General features: G+C 38.4%; 1 protein-coding gene and 1 long non-coding RNA gene across 4 annotated transcripts in view; one reads left to right on the top strand and one right to left on the bottom strand.

Annotated features, from left to right (window-relative positions):
• The window catches only part of ABCA1 (ATP binding cassette subfamily A member 1), a 126,626-nt gene that overhangs the window by 23,948 nt on the left and 81,899 nt on the right, over nt 1–20,779 (top strand). For both annotated transcript variants that reach the window (XM_032212831.1, XM_032212832.1), the window contains exons 2-5: nt 685–823; nt 7,165–7,258; nt 11,333–11,474; nt 12,814–12,929. In XM_032212831.1, coding sequence (XP_032068722.1) covers nt 758–823; nt 7,165–7,258; nt 11,333–11,474; nt 12,814–12,929 — 418 coding nt within the window. In that variant the 5' untranslated portion in view covers nt 685–757. The remainder of the gene's footprint in view (nt 1–684; nt 824–7,164; nt 7,259–11,332; nt 11,475–12,813; nt 12,930–20,779) is intronic.
• On the bottom strand, nt 5,061–19,893 carry LOC116505549. Of its 2 annotated transcripts, none has more exons than XR_004254957.1 (5): nt 19,810–19,893; nt 18,751–18,915; nt 16,949–17,025; nt 13,872–14,002; nt 5,061–5,604 (listed from the first exon to the last, which is right to left on the bottom strand). It is a non-coding gene; the product is annotated as an uncharacterized LOC116505549 (long non-coding RNA). The 2 variants fall into 2 exon arrangements; XR_004254958.1 differs by lacking the exon at nt 5,061–5,604 and adding an exon at nt 13,598–13,785.

The raw sequence follows: 20,779 nt of genomic DNA, 5'->3' as shown, positions 1-20,779 counted from the left end.
GGAAAGAGACACGAAATTTCATCTCTTGTGGCAGAAGGACAAGTGTGACTTTTGGTTTTACAGGCTGTGTTTGAAAAGAGAAGAGAGAGACTCTGTTTGCCTTCTGCATATAAGGGAGGGATGCAGTTATCAACTAATTGAGAGTCACTGAAAACAACAGCAATAGAAATAACACTTAGACTTATATACTGCTCCCTAGTGCTATACAGCACTCTCTGCGTGGTCTACAGAGTCAGCCTATTGCCCCCAACAATCTGGATCCTCATTTTACCGAGCTCAGAAGGATGGAAGGCTGAGTCAACCTTGAACCGATCAGGACTAAATTCCTGGCTTTGGCAGAGTTAGCCTGCAATGCTGCATTCTAACCGTTGTGCCACCACAGCTCAGCTACCTTTGATTTTGAAACAAGCAAAAGGTTTGCTGAGACAGCAATGGTTTTCCATTCCCCCCCCCCATCTTGAGGGTGGGAGGCAAGTGCATCATTGGCTCTGTAAGGGAAAGGCATCAGTGATGGTACTGCCACAAAGAGATGTTTGAGAAAAGTAGTGGAGGCCAATCCTGCTTTTGGTAGAATGAAGAGGGATAAAAAAAGGGGAACCAACCGTTGAAGCATCAGGGAGGACAGGTTGCTATTTAAAAGGATTTGTTTTTTGAGGATGTTAATCTCTTTTCTGTTCTTTCTAGTTGATGAGCAGCCACAGGGATTCTGCTGTGTGCTGTTGCCCTCGGTGGTGCTCTTGGAGTGTACGGAGGGAAGATGGCATTCTGGACACAGCTGGGTTTGCTACTATGGAAGAATTTCACTTATAGGAGAAGGCAAACGGTAAGATCACAACATTGCTTTCTTTTGACAAAAGAGCCAATTCTGTGTTTGAAGAATTCCATAATTGGGCCTGTTCAGTTCAAACAATCATATTTCACTCTATAAATACATCATTTGGGCACAAATATTCCATATGGGTACAAATATCCCACAATATTCCCATTGATCTGGTTATGTCATATGATATGGATTGGAGAGCTTATATAAAGGACCCGAGCCAATAAGTTCTTTAAAGAAGTAAATTGTGTGTTGAATGTTAAGTATGAGACAAGAAGCTGCAGTTATCTTTTACTTTCAGTAAAAGCAGATAGGAGGCAAGAAGGACAGGGCACGGAGAAACTAGACTCATTCTTATTTCAACAACGAGAAAAAACTGTTTTAAGAGTTCAGCTGTAGAAATCATTTTTGCTCTGATCAGTCTAGCAAAAGAAAAGGTAAGCCCATAAGCACTCCATTAATGCTTTAGAGTAAAAATGGAGGCATAGTCACAAGTAGCAATAGCAATAGCAGTACAGCAATAGCCCTTGGACTTATGTACCTCTCTATAATGCTTTACTGCCCTCTGTAAGCATTTACAGAGTAAGCCTATTGCCCCCAACAATCTGAGTCCTAATTTTACCAACCTCAGAAGGATGAAAGGTTGAGTGCACCTTGAACTGGCCAGGATGGAACTCGAGGCTGTGGACAGAGTTAGCCTGCAATACTGTATTCTAATCATGGGTCAAGTAATACAATAGATGTGCCATACTGCTTAGCCTACATGTTGTGAAACATATATAGGCTACGCCTAGAAAAAGCAGAGGAATTATTACATCAACAACCCCAATCTGCTGCTTTGTGTTAATTACAACTTTGTGAATTCCAGTGCTTGAGTCGTTAGAAACTATGGTGCAAACTAGATATGGAGGACATTAGAATGAGGAAGTCTGGCTTAAGCAGGGTGTGACTTTATTACTGCAATTCTAGCGGTAATTTAAGTAGAGGTGTTCAATACCTTTCATTGCTATGGTTAAGAGAGAGAGGATGAATAAAATCTGCATTGCAACTACTTTAGATTCCAGTTTGCTAGTACCGCTTAGAAAACAGAGTGGACTTAATAGAGTAAAAACTTAACACTACCTCTTTGGTGCTCTGCAGAATAGTGCAGGAAGTCTTCCAATGCAAATCTGAATAGTGTTGTTGACAGGAACGTAGCTAGGTCAAAGCGATTATCCACACTTAGTTGTTCTTGAGTCTTTTCTGACAGGTTTCTGATTCATTTCTCCAGGCTCTTATGACAGTAGACATGAAAATAACGACGGTGATACTGTGCCCTTTAATTTCCCATTTACGGTGTGAGCATTTGGACACTCCACAGACCTAAATATTTAGTAGTGATGTACTTGGCAATTTTATTAGTAACAGAGGCTTCTTGGACTATGTTATGAGGAAAGATTTTTAGCTCTGGGAATTAAAGTCCTTCTGGTGATCTTACAATAGCATCCATTCCATACTGTTTCTGGAATACTTGGGCTGGATACTGTTTCAGTGCCATCTTTCTCTTCCCCCAACTTTAAAATGGCCTTTTTCTTCCCCAAAAGCAGTGAGGTTATCATATGGGCCATCGAAGTAGAACAAAGAGGATACATCTTTTTTATTTAAAGGGTTACGTTCTTTCAGCAATGATACATTGATGACCACATTCAGAAAGAGGAGCCAGATATAGGTAAGACATAGAGACAAAGCCAACCCATGAAGCAGCTTTTATTTGAATCATGAAAGTTCAACCATAGCCAATGAGATGAAAAGAACTTACAATCTGACTCTCTTATTAGTCTAATCACTGCAAGGGTTGCAAGACAGGCAATGATCCAAATATATCATATCCATAATTTATTTTCTCATTGCTTTTCAACTCATTACAGTAGTATTATTCGGCATGGCAAAGGATAAACTTTCTCTCTTCCTTTTCTTATACACATAATTTTAGAGTCAAACACTCTACTGAGTGAATGCAATGTACTTGAGTACTTTTGTCTTAAAGAAGTATGTGTTTAGGTGCATGTCAGAATTGGGCAATTTTGAGATAACATACAACATTTTAAGTACAGCTTTTATTTTGTGATTTTTGTAATTTTTTCTGATCATTCTCTTGCATCACATTTGTTTTTATATGTTGGATTTATACTTTAGTTATTCTAAATATTTGTGTTTATTATTCATTTGTATCCCACTTTTATTATTTTTACAAATAACTCAACGCAGCAAACATACCTCCTATTTTTTTCCATAACAACAACCCTGTGAGGTAGGTGGAGCTGAAAGGAAGTGAGGGAGGGTGAGGGAGAGGGAGGGAAGGAGGGAGAGAGAGAGAGAGAGAGATTGAGATTGATTTTAATTTGGGCAGAACGATAGTAAATTCATCAAGCTTCCCAAACTAAAGCTGTATAGAATTATATTGCCCCATTATCTCAAAAATCATATGTTGAATATGATGGACACTGTAGTCCAACATAGCTGGAGGGGCATAATACTGATAGCAGAGGTAGGTTGCCAATTCTCTCTCTCTCTTTCTGCCGCCCGCCCTCCCGCTCTCGCTCTCTCTCTCGATGCTTCTGTGCATGCGCAGAAGCATGCAGGCAGGTGGGCGGAGCCTCCCGCTGCCGCTACTACTGGTTTGGCCAAACCACTGGCTGATAGATATTTGGATTAAGTCCACTGTAAGTCTTTTGTCTCTGTTCCTTATTTTGCTAACAAGTCCACAAATAATTTGAACTGTCAATCTGCAAAGTGAGCCAAGTTTTTAGGGATTGTGGGTATTCACAGCAAGAGGAACAGGGTCGGGATGGGTCAAATTACAAAGTAGGTATCACTGTGTCATGATGAAAACTATGTGGCTTGCATACTTGGGTGCAGCACTGGGATTCAAATATGAGAGTCCAGCTGACCTGACATCATCCTCACTCTATTGTGGTTTGTGCCAGATGCTTATGTAAGGCCAGATGATTGGGTATATAATATAATGAATGAAGGATGTCAGAGCCTCCAAAATCCAGTGGACCCACCAATTAAAAAAAGCATTAGGAAGATGAAGGCTTAGAGAAAGTTCACCTATGTTTACCCCATTCATTCTGCTCTGCAAAAATATGGCCTGTATTTGCTGCAGGTTGGAGTTAGCAGTTTTGCCCATGACTTTAGTCTATCAAAAACCTTTCTGAAGATAGATGGTAGTCCGTACTTTGTTACTTACGTTTCTACAATGATAATCAGCTTCTTAGAGAGCTCTCCAGTTTTGAACCAATAAATGAGTAAGAAATGATGCTGGATTATAGTAGGTATACTGTATAGGCCTATTTGCTTAATGTTTCTGAAGCTGCTTTTTCCCTGGAGGTTTGGCCAGAACCTAATTGGTCCTGGATGCCTTCCAGCAGTGCGGATATAACTCTTGAGCTGCACACGTCAAGCTGAGCTCGGTATGCAGTTTTCATAGTGCTTCCTTCAGCCACCACAGTTTGGAGAAGTGACAGGAAAGGAAATGCAGGCCAAGCTGTTTACTGGAGAGGTTCTGATGGGAAAATCATTTTCAAACATCTCTTTTTAGTAAGAGAGTCATATCACATTGCTGCATTTGTGGTTGATTTTGGAATAATAAGAGAGTTACTAACGTTCTTTTAAATAAATATTATTTTAAACAGAATATTGGAATGTGGAGTATCCTTTATTTAGGATACTACCTGCTCCAATTTTATTTTCTTTACCCTCTTCTGGCTTCTTTCTTTCCCCATCTTAATTTCAAATACCATTGTCTCTAAATATCTTTATTTTTATTGTCTAGTTTTGGAGAATTCTCCTTCTCCTGTACTTAATTTTTATGTTGTTTCATCTCATTGGGGTGTTTTTAATAACGCTTTAAAAATCTCAATACTAACAAGTGTAAGATTTTTCTATACTTGTTGTTTAACACAGTAGGTTGGGTGGTTGCCGTAATGAATTTGGATCTGGATCTGGACCATTGGTGGGATTCAATTTTTTTTCCTCCTGGTCTTGTGGGCGTGGCTTGGTGGGTGTGGTGTGGCTTGGTGGGTGTGTCTTGGTGGCGTGGCAGGGGAAGGATACTGTAAAATCTCCATTCCTTCCCACTCCAGGGGAAGGTTAGTGCAAAATCCTCATTTCCTCCCGATCAGCTGGGACTCAGGAAGCGGAGAATAGATGGGGGTGGAGCCAGTCAGAGATGGTATTTACCGGTTCTCCAAACTACTCAAAATTTCCACTACTGGTTCTCCAGGACTGGTCAGAACCTGCTGAATGCCACCTCTGATATGGGCCCAATATCTGAAGATATTTTGAGAAGAATTTCCTCAATTTGATTACAAATTGGCCTGTTTGTTCACTATTAATTTGCCTTGCAAGACACTACTGTACTAATTGTGGAAGCAAAGACTGCTGGTCCCCAGTTGTGAAAGGTAGATTAGGTTCCATGATTTCTACATCATTTTTCCTTCAGAATATGCTATTGGCAAAGGATTTTGCACCAATGAATGTAATGTTTTGGGATGAGATTTGTTTACAGTTTAGATTTTGCTGACCTGCTGTAACATCCTCAGAACTTGCATCTATGCTAAATGTCAATTATCTAATTTTAGATCCTCATGTTCATGCTGTAATCTACATAAACATTGAACAACACAGTTCTTCCACCAACATGCCCACCATGGATAGTCCATTTTTGTAGCTGATCTTTTGAATGCATTACTTTGTATGAAAATAGTTGATATAGCATTCTGAATCTTTGAAAACATTTTCTGAAAGAAAAACATCAGAAATTATATAAGTAGGTGGAGGATTATGGAAGGGCTGCTTCAAAAGTTTCTTCCAGTGTATTTATATATATATATTTTCCATTTGGAATAATCATTTGGCATACACAGAAATCAGATACTTATACATTCCATTATGTCACTTGGAAAGGTTTGGCATTCCAAGGGTTCATTAATATGGTTTGACTCACAACCTGGATAATTTAAATGCCCGATATTGTTGCAAGGAATTGAGTCTAGCCCAGACTTGCCTAGCCCCTGTCCATTTGAGATAGCTGGATTACAACTATAATAACAACTGACTTTTCTTCCCAGAACGATAGCTAAGGTTTTGTGTGAATATGTTATAAATGCATGTAAATATATGCATATTTACAAAGGACTTCAAAATTATTTTTGAAAATAGACTCCAATCAGACGCCTGCACAAAAGGAGAAAAATGTTTGCAAAGAAAGGCCTGAAAAATAACAGATAGTATTGAAACCTACCTACAAAAGATCAAACACTATTCAGAGTTGGCAACAAAATAACACATGCTGACTGTTTGATTTTTCATTATATAATAAGTACATAAGGGGGAAAAAATCCCCTGATGTTTGGGAAACTTATGAAAAATAAAGGCTGCACTAAGACATTTTATGTAAGGCATCTTACAGGCATTAATCTTCAGTATATATTTACATTTTGAGGGAAATTGATGTGAAAGTTCAACTTAAGAGGAAAAATGTGAATGACTAATGGATATGCACTGGAAACAAACCTTCCTCCATCATTCATCCCATTCCTTGCTTAGTGGACAGAAATGCTATAAAATTATCGCTTCATGAATTAATATAGGTAGTCCTTAACTTACAACAGTTCATTTAGTGACCGATCAAAGTTGCCATGGCACTTTAAAAAAGTGACTTATGACCATTTTTTACACTTATGACCATTGCAGCATCCCTAGGGTCACATGTGCAAAATTCAACTGCTTGGCAGCTAGTTCATATTTATGACCATTGCAATATCCCGATGTCATGTGATCCGCTTTTGTGACCATCTGACAAGCAAAGTCAATGGGGAAGTCAGGTTCACTTAACAACTGTGTTACTAACTTAATTCACTTGCAATAATTCACTTAACAACAGTGGCAAGAAAAGTCATAAAATGGGGCAAAACTTACTTAACAAATGTTTCACCTAGCAACTTATATTTTGGGTTCAATTGTGGTCTTAAGTCGAGGACTACCTGTAGTCCAATTGATCCAAGGGCATCAGGAAGGCACTGAATCGGGAAAAGCTACACCAAAGAGCAACATTTTGTTCACAGAAGTTTTTTTTTTTTAAACCCTTCTACTTTTGTTTTCATTTGCTTCATCATACCAAGTATGTTAGTTAGTTTAGTTTACTTTATTGATTAGCCCTTGGGCCATATCAAAGTGCAGAGTTCTAGAACAAATTATTACTGAAATCTGATAAAAACAATTTAAATTGGAATAGGATGAAATTGATCATGCCAAGTATGGATACTGAGTAATCTGCTGTTTCTCCTCCTCTCTTCCAGGTCCAACTACTGATTGAAATCACTTGGCCATTATTTATCTTCTTTATTCTGATGTCTGTGAGACTGTCCTATCCACCTTATGAACAACATGAATGTAAGTTTTAAAATTGCCTGAGATCTTGGGCTTCAACTTTGGTGAAGGAGGAGTAAGTGAGAGGCAGATTGCATAAGAACAGAACTATTCCTAGCCTAGAAAGATGGAAGATAACAGGGCTGACAAAGGGTTGGACCATCAGAGTGGTCAATACTTGATCTTCAGCCAGATTGGATGGTTCTTCAGTTTTGCATATGGCCATAAGAGCTGAAATCAGAGTTTTTATTGCAATTCATTTCTGATGTCAACAAATGCCATTGCTAAAGTTGCTCTGGCTTGACCACTGTTAAGAATATAAAACTTCCTGCTAACATAACCCTGAAGGTTTCCTTATAATCTGTGCTAAGTAGTACAGTACAGTACATTGCAGTAAATTATACAGTACAGTATAGCATAGTATAGTATAGTAGTTCACCCTACGATGATTCCTTACAGGAGTGAGTCTCAAGCATTTTGGTCTCAGGGCCTCTTTACATTCTTAAAAAGCACTGAAGGCTTCAAAGAGCTTTGCTTTATATTGGTTATATATCTATCAATCTCTACTACATTAGAAATTAAAACTAAGAAAATTTTAAAACATTTGTCTTTGCAGACCCCCTGAAAGGGTCTCAAAGATTCCCAGGAGTTTCCAGACCACAGTTTGTCAACCACTGCTTTAACGTGATTTCTTTCACACCTTCACATATTATTTAAACCAGGGCTCTCCAACCCTGGCAACTTTAAGACTTGTGGACTTCAACTCCCAGAGTTCCTCAGCAAGCAGCAGGCTGAGGAACTCTGGGAGTTGAAGTCCACAAGTCTTAAGTTGGCAAGATTGGAAACCCCTGGTTTAAATGACAGAGCTGTGTTATTACCTGTAGCTATTTTGATGGATGCTTTTATTAATAAAAACTATTGGCAAATAACAAATTAATCTTATACAACAGAGAAACCCTACGCATACTACAATATGGAATATTTAATTGGTCTTCTTAAACTCTTGTATATACATACTCTGAAGTAAAACTAGTTGACTTTCAACAGGATTTATTTTATTCCCTGACGTTAATGGCCAGTCTCACATACACACATGGATACAGATGATTGCTGGGTTGATATATATGTATGTATGTATGTATGTATGTATGTTATATTTATGCTGATAAATAAATAAAGGGAGACTAGTATAGATCTATTTCAAGCTATTTAGCTCTCATCAGCTAGCCATACCCATTTTGGGAATCGAACCTGTTTGGGCATACCGGGGGTTGTGACAATAAATAAATAAATAAATAAATAATAAATAAATAAATAAATTATATATATATATATATATATATATATATATATATATATATATATATATATATATATTAAAGTCACAACCCCTGGTTCAAATCCCAGTAAGGGTATGGCTAGCTGATGAGAGCTAAATAGCTTGAAATAGATCTATACTAGTCTCCCTTTATTTATTTATCAGCACAAATAAAAAACACATTATATATATATATATATATATATATATATATATATATATATATATATATATATATATATATATATACACACACACACACACACACACACACACACACACACAGAGATAGATAGATAGATAGATAGATAGATAGATAGATAGATAGATAGATAGATATAGAGATAGATAGATAGAGACAGAGATAGAGAGAAAGCTACTGTGTTCAGTAATAAGCTGCATTGTGTATCAGAGGTTAAAAGTACCCATAATTTGTTGGACGTGAATGCACTTAGCTCACATCAAACAATTTTTTTCAGAACAGCTGAAAGATGTTTGAGAGTGGGATTCAATTCTTGACACACAGAAACCTGTTCAAAGTGTTCCTAGTTAGCTCTACTCAAACAGGATTTTCTTTTTCAAAAAATAACAGCCCTTTATTATATTTCTCCATAATAATTCAGACTTCATTGGCTAGTTATAGAGAAGGGATTTCAACAGAGATGACTAGGCCTGATGAAATCTCCCTTGCATAACTTTTAATATTACTATAGTAAGTCAGTGAAGATGTCCAACTGAAGCCAGAAAAAACTAGGCTGAATTTCATACTGGAACCATGGGACCATGGAAACTCACAGTCAATCAAATCTATCTTTATGGTCATAGACCAGCATAAGAAGGAGGGAATGCAAACAATTGGTAATTTTAAAAGCTAAACAAAATAATGATTTTTGTTATAGAACAAAAAATGCTTTATTCAATGTATAAGACGGACCCAGATTTTCAGCCTCTTTTTGGAGGGAAAAAGGTGCGTCTTATACTTCGAAAAATACGGTATGTATGTATATATGTACAGTGTTTCCCTGAAAATAAGACAGTGACTTATTTTCTTTTGACCCCCGAAATAAGCACTTGGCCTTATTTTCAGGGAGGTCTTATTATTTTTGAAGTGCAGAGGTGGCGAGCGTGGTCACCTCATGCTGCTGCTGTGATGCAATATTTTTGGGGAGGTCTCATTTTCAGTGGAGGGCTTATTTTAGCACATGTGCTCAAAAGCCCGATTGGGCTTATTATCCAGGGAGGTCTTATTTTCGGGGAAACGGTATATTTCTCAACTTGTGTATTTTATATGATCTTTCACTTTTAAAATTACTAATTTTTTGTTTCTGACCCTTTTTATAGCAAATACACTTAGACTTACCTACTTACCAGTCTATACTGCTTCACAGTTTTTTACAGCCCTCTCTAAGCAGATTACAGAGTCAGCATATTTCCCTCCATAGTCTGGGTCCTCATTTTACCAATCTCAGAAAGATGGAAGGCTGAGTCAACCTTGAGCTGGTCAGAATCCAACTGCCGAACTGCAGTCAGCTGGCAGTCAGCAGAAGTAGCCTGCAGTACTGCATTCTAACCAGTGCACTACTATGGCTCTCATGCTGGTCTATAACCCTAATAGAGATTTGATTGGTTGATTCACTGAGGTAAATTCTGCGGGTGACTGGGCCAATCACTTCTCCTACCCCATCTAACATAGTGATTGTTATAGAGAAAAATATTTGGGATAGGAAATCTGTGTTTGCTGCCTTGATCACCTGCAGGAAAAGTGGGATATACAGGTAATCCTCAACTTGCAATAGTTCGTTTAGTGACTGTTCAAAGTCATAACGGCATTGAAAAAAGTGGCTTATGATCATTTTTCACTGTTACAACCTCAGCAGCATCTCCCTGGTCATGTGGCCAAAATTCCGATGCTGGGCAAAAATGGTTCATATTTATAACCGTTGCTGTGTCCCTAGGGTCATGTGATCACTTTATGTGACCTTCTGACAAGCAGAGTCCATAGGGAAGCCAGATTTAGTTAACTAACTTATCAACTGCAGTGGTTCACTTAACACTATGGCAAGAAAGGTTGTAAAATGGGGCAGAACTCGCTTAACAAATGTCTCACTGAACAACAGAAATTTGGGGTTCAATTGTGGGCTCAATTGTGGTCACAACTTGAGGACTACCTGTAACTTTAACGAATACAGGTAGGCCTAGACATATGACCACAATTGAGCCCAGAATTTATGTTGCTAAGTAAAAAAATTATGATGAGTTTTGTCCCATTTTATGACTTCTGGCCACATTTGTTGTGGCAAGAATCCCTGCTGTTAAATTGGTAACACAGTTGCTAAGTGAATCTGGCTTCCCCACTGGCTTTGCTTGTGAGAAGATCGCTATAAATGTGTTCACATGACCCAAGGACACTCCAACTGTCATAAATATGAACCAGTTATCAAGCATCCAAATGTAAATTGGGATGCTGCAATGGTCATAACTGTGAAAAATGGTCATAAGTCACTTTTTTCAGTGCCATTGTAACTTTGAACAGTCACTAAATGAAACTGCTGTAAGTCAAAGACTACCTGTACATGGTACAAGACCCCTGTTGTCTTTTGCACCTGTTTGCCCTTTCACAATTTGCTTATTTTCTGCATATGTTATAAGCCATTGTTTCTTGTTGCCATGTATCATATGTGTTTGAAGACAATTTGGGTGGGGGAGGCATAACTTTAGGACTGAGAAGTTTTAAGGATGATGTCATGCATTGTCCTAAATATTTATCCTCATATTTTTAGGTCATTTTCCAAACAAGGCCATGCCTTCGGCTGGAACATTGCCCTGGGTTCAGGGGATTATCTGTAATGCCAACAATCCTTGCTTTCGTTCCCCGACACCTGGGGAGACACCCCGCATTGTTGGCAATTTTAACGAATCTATGTGAGTATTTGCTATTTATTAAACTTTGGCCTGCCAATGTGAAGAAGACAAAACAACAACGCCTTATCAAGGGTACAGGCTGTTCTTTGCTGTACTCCAGGGAAGCTGTTGTCCTTTAGCACAAATGAGGAGCAAAAAGGGGGCGGTTATTGGGGGTAGAGTGAATATTATAAATAAGGAAAATGTAATGCCAGACAAATTTTCTACGCTGAAAGAAAGCAAGTTGCTTAGAACATCCTTTGCGTGCCTCTACTGTTGAGAGCTACCAAGAAATTTTGGGGCTTATGTTATCCTTTGAATGGGGGGAGAGAGTTGTTTATTGTTTGTCAGGCCCTCTAGGTAGGTCAGATCAGGAAACAGCTAATTTGATCTCGTGATTAAGGCACCTGGCTAGAAAGTGGAAAACCATGAGTTCGAATCCCGCCTTCGCCATGAAAGTCAGTTGGGTGACTTTGGGCCAGTTGTTATTAGTATTCACAAAATTTATTAAATCAAATCAAATCAAATCAAACTCACTTTGCAGGGTGGCAGTTGTGGAAAAAATAGGAGAAAGAAGGTCTGGGGAATATGTCCACCATCTTGAATTATTTGTAAAAATAATAAAGGTGGGGCAAAAATTAATTAATGCTGCAGGAAGGCCAGGACTGTCTTTATTGAGACTGACTGGTATAATAACCATCTTGCAAGTCTGTACTGAAGTGAATTAGGAAGCCATCTGTCTGAGTCATGTCTGAATGTTACCTCATTGTTCTAAGAAATGCTTCAGCCCCTTGTGCTTAAATGATGCTGGCTGTACATTTCCAATAAGGTTATCGTCCTTATTCTCTATCCCATAAGCTTGGTGGATATGCATTGCTTAATCCGAAAGAGTTCAAAGAAGTTTTCTACCCTGATAGTCATCCGGCAAATTCTTGTTTGTAACTTCAGGAAAGCTATTCCTACTCTACTCTACTTCATTGCTGATCCTGGAGATAAGACATGCTGCTTTTCTCCTCTTAAGAAACTGAGGGAATGGCTGTGTTTGCCTGACAGGCTGAACCACCCACTAGCCAATCATATCTCCACCTTGTTTGCTTTGCAAACTAAGCCAGTTCAATTAATAGATGTCTCCACATGCTCAGAAACAACACTTAGAAGCAATTTATAAACAAGTGCTTATGGGAATATGATCGTGTTGACTTAGCAGAATAGCGCCCAATAATGTCAGACACAAAGTAAATGTGGATAAAGAAATATTTTAGGATCCTTTGGGGGGATATTTGAGGCTGTCTCTCTCATGATGACTAATAGTTTTTCTCTTTTTCTTTCTTTTCTATTGCTCTTCCCCTCATTTCTTCAGTGTTTACCGATTGTTCAATGATGCCAAACGTTTGCTATCCTTTAGCCAGGACAGCAGCATCAAGGATATACCTCAAGTGTTGACAAAAGTGCTGAAATTTGGGAAATTTGCCTCAGGTAAGTGAACCGAAAAAGGAATATGGTGCATTTTGCAGAGATTCTTGTCCATAATCAGTGGCAGCTTTTGGCAGATGTGTGGACTCCAATTTCCATAATTCCCCAGCTGGCATTTTTCCAAGCTGGAAAAAGCTTTAGAATGGAATTGGGGCTGTATGAGAACTAGGGGCTACTATCCAAGCCAAATTTTAAGCAGGAACATCTCTGTTGCACTCTTGCAATAAAATCTTTTTGGGGGAGGACGCATACAAAGTTCTGGCAGGGAAATCACTTCCCACCCTTTTACTGATACTTTGCTCTGAAATGATTCCAAACATACTTGCTTGTGCGTTGTCCCCATGAAAATCAATGGAGCTTCCTTGTAATAAAATTAGGAAGTGTACCATCCTAATGGCACATATGAAATATGTCATTATAGCTCTTTTGCATTTTCCCCCTTTGAAATGTACTTTGCGTATTCCTGCCTATATCCCATAATAGTTGGGGGGGGGAAGGTTGAGTGTGTGGTGCATACCTGTGAATGTCTGTGGCTAATTTTTCTAGTATAAGAACAATAAGGGGGGGGGGGAATTCACAAAAGTGAGATGGATGAGGAAGAAAAACATCTCTTTTACCAGATGGTGACTCATTTAATTGTATGCATTTGATCGCCACCTCTTCCCGTCTATTGCAAACATCTGGGCAGAACATTTTGCTGCTTTCATTACATCTAGTTCGTTCCTCTCTTCACCTCTCCAGCCCCTCTTTTCTCTAGTGTAAGAATTCAGAAGCAATCAGGAAACCCAGGAGGGAAGTGAAAGGCATTTGAAAGTATGTGGAAGTATTTGGAATACTGTGCTTAGTTCTGGAGACCTCACTTGAAAAAAAAATAGATTAATAAAATCAAGCGAGTCCAGAGATGAGCAACAAAAATAGTACAAGGCAGTAATGGTTTTCTCTTACCTTTGCTACCGGTTTGGAACTGGGAGCATATGCGTGTATGACATCTGGGAGGGTGGGTGGAGCCTCCCGCCACTGCTACTGGTCCGCTTGAACCGGGGCGAACTGGCAGAATATCACCTCTGGTACAAGGTCTGAGGGACAAATTCGTTAGGAGAGATTGGAGAAACTGAATAGGTACAGCCTGAAGGATAGAAGGGAAAGAGTGGACATGATTGAAACCTTTAAATATAAGGATGGATAAGGTTCTAGGGCAGTATTTTCAACATTAAGCGAAAATCAAGAACAAAGAGGCATAAACTCAAATTGACAGGAGGAAAGTTTAAAAGTAATGCTAAAAAGTAATTCTTCCCAGAAAGCGTATTAGAAACTTGGAATCAACAACCAGGGGAAGTAGAGGGTCAATCATCAGTAACTTGAGTTTAAACATGCTTGGGATAAACACATGACCATCATACAACAAAATTTTAAAAAAATTAACTCAAAGGGCAGACTCAATGGACCACTAGGTCTTTTTCTGCTGTCAGTTTTCTTTGTTTCTATGAAACGAAAATCACTTCTAGGAACCTGCTTCTTTTGGACAAATAAATCTTTTCTATCAAAACCTGAGTTTCCCCCACTGCTTCTCACTTTTCCCCAAATTTTAAATTAAGAGTAATGTTTCTGTAGTATGACAACACAATCCTGAGGCAGCACAAAGAAAATGTATCTGAGAAATTATAACAAGAGAGCCAATGCTGCATGTGTTTGCAGAGAGCTTTAGAGAGGTAAGGCCAAAAGAAAGCAAATTCTTGGGCCTCCAATTTTCTTACAACACCTCATTCAAAGAGTGATTGGAAAGGAGCAAGGCATTTCTTTAAGTATGTGTTGCACATTAAACCTGGGGATGGGGTTTATTAGGAGGACTCTACACTTGCCCTGAGTCAGGGGCTTCGAGAAAAAGGTACCCCTTGATGCTGATTTTATTCGGCCAATATTACTCTGTGCTCATCTTAAAGCCACTTTATAGTGCATATGTTGCAGCCTTGTCTATTTTGCAGCATTCCCGTTTCTTTTGCCAAGTCCCAAGGAGAGGCTTTTGCTGGTTGAGTGAGTGAGTGAGAAGGAGGCAGTAAGTAAATCATCGTGATGGTTTTCAGAGTGGAAGTAAAAGGGACTTCAAATTCTGTTTTATCACTTCAAGGGCTGGCACTCTACAAATGATGGGTGTGCAAGCAGCATTTTGAAAGCATGAGGATGTTGCGTCTGACTAACAGGAATGGGTGTGTTTGCGTAAAAAGGGAGGCTGTGTGAAAGATGCATTGCAGGGGGAGGGTGGGGAGAGCTTCTCCAATTGAACTGTCTTTCCCAGAAAGATTGTAGAAAGCCTTCATTGAGTTGGGCAAATGGCAAAATTAAGATAATAAATAACATTGGAAAGCTGCATATTACATTTCTGTTGTCTTAGGTGCTTTATAACAATAGTGTCAGTGATATTTATTATAACCTTCTGTGCCAATGCTCCAGGGAGAGAGGCAGAAATAAGGCTGGGAAATCATGACGTATCTCAGGCTATTTAATGGGCTTTTAGTCAAAGCAAATTACGCACTCCGATTTCTCAGCGCTTACTTTTAACTGTTGCTATTCTCCTAAGAAAAGAATTAAACACAATGCACCTCATAAGCTCAAAGTGACTTTTTCTGACACTAATCCTGTAAAATATATGCTGACAAGTTATTTGGAGAAATCTGTCTATCTTTAATAAGGTAAAGTAATTTATCATTTGACATGCCTATTATTTGACAGGCTCCATACTGTGGGTGTGAGTTATGGTGGACAAAAGTGTGTTTGTCCCTTTAAGTGACACTTAAATTCTTTCCAGAAAAATGGGTGAGGGGCTCTTACAGCAGTGGCCAACAATTTCTGGGCTCCATCTCTGGCAAATTAAAGTGTGCGCGGGCACACAGAGTACCACTTGGCAGTAATGAAAAGTATCTTTCAGGATTAGCTAGCCAATTGCTGAAGAGCACAAAGGAAGTCTTGAAAATTCTCATGGTGTTTCTGTTTCCTTGCATGGAATGGTAAAGAATGCTAATCCTTTCACTAAGTTTGGTGGGCTATTGGTAAAGAGATCCTCAAAAGGGAAAGACTGTCTGGGAGCCCAAAAGGGTTGGAATTTCTGAGACTAGATGGAAACATGTTTTTAAGGGGAAGAAAAAGAAACAGAACATAGAATAACAGGGACTATTGGCAAAAAGGAAGAACTGTCTGCTTGAAGTAAAGACAGTTGATATGACAATTAGAATGCAATTTCCCTATGCTTTATTTCTCAGGGGAAAAAACCCCAATTCTTTTTTTAAAAGTTTTTTTAAAAATATTTTTTATAAAAATGTCACATCAATGCGTGAACAGTGTGGCATCTGGACACCATGCATTCCAACACAAACAAAACTGATCAAATTAAGAATTATTATCATATTCAATCAATTTATGAAGTTCTCATTATAATATATATCTATATTAGGTTGCAATCTATCATTATTCAATTAGTCCACCTATTTCTCATTATTACTTCCATTTTATCAACTAAAAGTGCAATACATTAATATTTCCTTTATTTCCATCTCTTACTCTAGCTTTTAATCATATCACCCTCTATTCAAAAGCTTTTTCCTTTCTTTCCTGTCTGACTTCTAATCATATCATCTGCCTACAAGAAAAGAGAAAGAGAATAGAGAGGGAGAGGGAGGGAAAGACAATTCAAAACAGCAACCAGGAGCAGGAATCATCCTTCCATCATCTCTTGCCCACTTTATATTTTAATTGTTAAGCTTTTAAAAAAGAGGGGTGAAAAAGCAAGTCAAAGCAGCCATAAAGAAAAAGAAATCCTCTATCCATCATCTCTTGCCTGCTTCGATACTTCAGTTGCTATGCTTTTTTTATATAGCTAAAAACAACCCAATTCTTAAAGAGAGCCCTCAGATCTTTGTTGATTAACTTTTCTTGCAATAGCAGTCTGCCTCCCTCCTTCCTCCTTTCACTGCCTTGTTGGTAAAGAACTTCCTTCAATTGTACTAGGAAATTTTAGAGCAATTCCTTACCACGAAAATTGTTGATGTACGTCTGATTCAATTTTTTGTATGAATATTCATCATCTTGTGCTCTGAAAGGACAGGACCTAGATAGGATGAAATTTTGGTGTACCATCATGTTGCTCCCCAAACATTTTTCTTTCATCCACTATAAAGTTGGCTTGAATGAATTGTTTTTATAATACAGGGAATTTTGCTAACCCCTGCGTGAAATTGAGATATATTTTCTTTTGCTTTAGAGAAGAAATGTCTATGCCTCTTACAGCAGACTAAAGTCTTCTCCGTTGTTCCCCACTGGATAACCTTCCCAAGTTTAGTAAACTCCTGATATGGCCATTTTTTTAAAATTCCCAGTCACAGGAAAATGATAGGAGTTATGCTTCTGATGCATCTGTGGAGTACCAGGTTGAAAGAAGTTATTGTGATCTTCCAATGAATATTTCAATTCTTCATGCAATTGGTTTTTCCCCCATTAAACTAAATTTTTTTAACTACCCTTATTTTCTGCCCCAAAATATGTAATTTAAGAAAGACTTGGATGAGGTTGTCAGTACAGCTCTAATTTAAGCTTAAAAAACATTTATTTCTCCATTATCCTAGGAAAATAGGTAATGTATGATCCAAATTGGTTGCTCAAGGTTGTTTTCACACATGGATGGAGTTCTAATCTTACTTCAAAAGTGTTCTCTTTTAATATTGTCACCATTGAATAGGTGAGTTGATTTATTTCTAGTTCAGGAGGAATTTCAAAATTTCTGTTTTGAAAATAAGAATCTAGAACTCTATGTTGTTCTTGGCTGTTTTTTCTATTATCAGCCAATGCCTGCTTCTTTTCCCTTTGACTGTTTGACTTAAAGTAAACTACTGCCTTCATTTCTGCAGGGCAGGTATAATTGGTCAGTACCACTTATTGTTACTGTGTTTCCCCAAAAATAAAACAGGGTCTTACTTTCTTTTGACCCCTGAAATAAGCACTTGGCCTTATTTTTGGGGAGGTCTTATTATTTTGAGGTGCAGGAGGCGTTGAGTGTGATCCCCTCATGGCAGCTACTGTGTTGCAATATTTTGAGGGAGGACTTATTTTGGGGGAGGGCTTATTTTAGCGCATGCGCTCAAAAGCCCAATTGGGCTTATTATCCAGGGAGGTCTTATTTTCAGGGAAATAGGATATTTTGGTTCTTAAAACACTGGGCACAATTAGGACTCTTATTGTATCATTGTTTCTAATCATGTTAATTCTTTATGGTTTTCTAAATTGAAACACAGGGAAATTACATGTGGATGGTTGCGATGGACCAGGCCCTAGATAATTATGCCAGTGATTCTTAAATTGGATTTTTACCAGCTTGAAGTTAGAAAAGCACCATACATATTGAGTATAATCAATGGAAAATCCACACATTCACTTGGCTTCACATCTCACGTTATTCTATGATGCTTATTTTGGAATCCCAAAGTCCTGGTTCATGACATGAGGAACTCAGCAAGCTGTGGCTAAATCAACATATCATAGTTTAGAAAAACATGTGAACGAGGTCAAATGTAGTCTACTTGGATGGATTATCTGTTTCTGCAGTGGGAAAATTTTCAAATGGCTGAAAGAAATTGCACACAGTTCTTTGGATAGGTAGGTTATAGATTGAGGGTAGGATCTTCTTTAATTAAGCATCGAGTGGCTATGAACCTTTATTGTTCACATAGCAGGGCATAGAAAGCTGCTAATTTCAAACAGAAATTTGCATATGCCTCCTCCTAACAATTTAATTTCTGTAGAATTTCAAAACAAGAATTTCAGAACTTTCACTTCTTACCACTCGTATGTCTTGCTGTTGTTTTAGTGGGATCGCTTTGTTTCATATCTCAGAACAGTTCTTGCCCCTTGGGTCTACTGTAGTCATTCCTTGCAAGTCTCAGAGCCAAGTACTTGTGAAGATGTATCCTCTATCAGCTTGTGTTTCCATTCATTAAATCCATTTCTGGCAGATAGACAGGTATAAATTTAGGGAGATTGGAGGGTGTAACGCTACTAATTGCCTCGAATGCAAAGATTAGTAAACATGTTGACAATATAGTATTTAAAAAGTTGCCTCCGGTGCTTCTCACATCAGGCCATGAAGTCTACAAATTATTTTTCTTAAGTACCCCAAAGACCAGGATTTTTCAGCCTACCCTTAAAAATGGATATGTCTTATATTTGCATTTTGCTGCCTTATTTCCTGTAACCTGGGGTCAATTTGTATATTTTTTCAGTTCATGGTGATTTATGATTCATTAATATAGTCATGCTGCCATAATCCAGGATTGCCAGTTACATGTTGCACTCACAAGTGACAACAAGCCAAGAGTATCAGGATACAAGAGGCTATAGCTTCTTAAACCAATGTAAGAACTTTGCTGTTTGCTATTAATTTGAAGAATTCTTTGAGATCCCAGAATAGAGCAACATTACCTTACCTGACTAACTAACAGTGGCTAAGCTATTTTCATCACCATTTGTTAACATGTTATAATAGTTTGCTTGATCCATAATGCTGATCCACAATAAGAAAGTTCCTACCTCCTGTTGAATGAAAAGCAAATAAATAGGGCATGTACTGTCTTCTAATCCTGTGCGAACATATCATTGAAATTTGGTGGCAAAATGGCCAGGTTTAGGTAAAATCAAGCTTCTTAAATCCAAGGAAATAGCAAATAGAAGGCTGGGCAAGAAAAATATGGGAAGTCACCATTTCTATACTATGCTTATTCAGCCCCTATATTTCCAGAATGACTCCATATATTATGCCACTAATGTTTTGCCAAAATGTTGAGTTCTTAAGGCAGGTTGAAAGCCAGGGATTGCAACAATTTGTCTTCCGGGTAACTCCTACCTGTAAGCTTCTCCAAAAATCACAAGAAAGGACTTGCCTCTTCTTGTGCCAGTGTTGCAGTTTCCAACAACTGGCACAGTTTGGGACAGGGGCGGCTTTCAGCTTTCTGACCTCTTAAATATTATCCTGCCTTGATTTAGTGAGTGCAACCAATAGAATCCCACTGGTTTGATGAGCCCGCTGCAGAAGCTTTGTGGAGAGTTAATATTTACTCTGTGAGTGCCATGCTCTGCTTGCCTGACCCACAGGGCAAGGCCCTTTGCCAATGCTCTTAAGGCCTTGGTCTCACCCTGTTCCTGCCCTTGGCCCAGCTCTAGTTGTTGATTTGGGATACCTTGGAATGCTGAATGGGCTCCAGCTCTGGATTTGGATATGGGTGTCTATGACTGCTATTTGGCTTTAGCTGCTAGATTAAATAGGGTTTGTGAGTGACTGCGATTAGCTTTCTTGAAGTTGGTTTTGAAATGAAATGTGTCTATTCAATTAATATTATATAGGTAGTCCTCGACTTACAACAGATCATTTAGTGAACATTCCCAGTTACAACAGCACTGAAAAAAGTGATGTATGACCAGTTTTCACACTTATGATTATTGCATCCCCATGGCCATGTGATCAAAATTCAGAGACTTGGCAACTGGCTGATATTTATGATTGCAGTGTCCTTTTGTGACCTTTTGACAAACAAAGTCAATGGAGAATTCAGATTCACTTAACAACCAATTTACTAACAACTGCAATCGTTCACTTAACAACTGTGGCCAGAAAATGGTTGCAAAATGGGGCAAAATTCACTTAACTGTCTCGCTTAGTAACAGAAATGTTGGGCCATAACTCAAGGATTACCTGTACATCAGCAAATTCCCTAATATAAGTGGAACCCAACAAAACATCAACCTGAACAGTGCTTGAATTGATAATGCATATTTACCAAATATATATAGTGATGTTCGGCCATGCAAGGATGGGA

This window comes from Thamnophis elegans, chromosome 3 (genome assembly GCF_009769535.1).
Source record: "Thamnophis elegans isolate rThaEle1 chromosome 3, rThaEle1.pri, whole genome shotgun sequence".
NCBI lineage: Eukaryota > Metazoa > Chordata > Lepidosauria > Squamata > Colubridae > Thamnophis > Thamnophis elegans.
The sequence above is the reverse complement of the archived record's forward strand: the minus strand, read 5'-3'. Positions and strand labels throughout refer to the sequence as shown.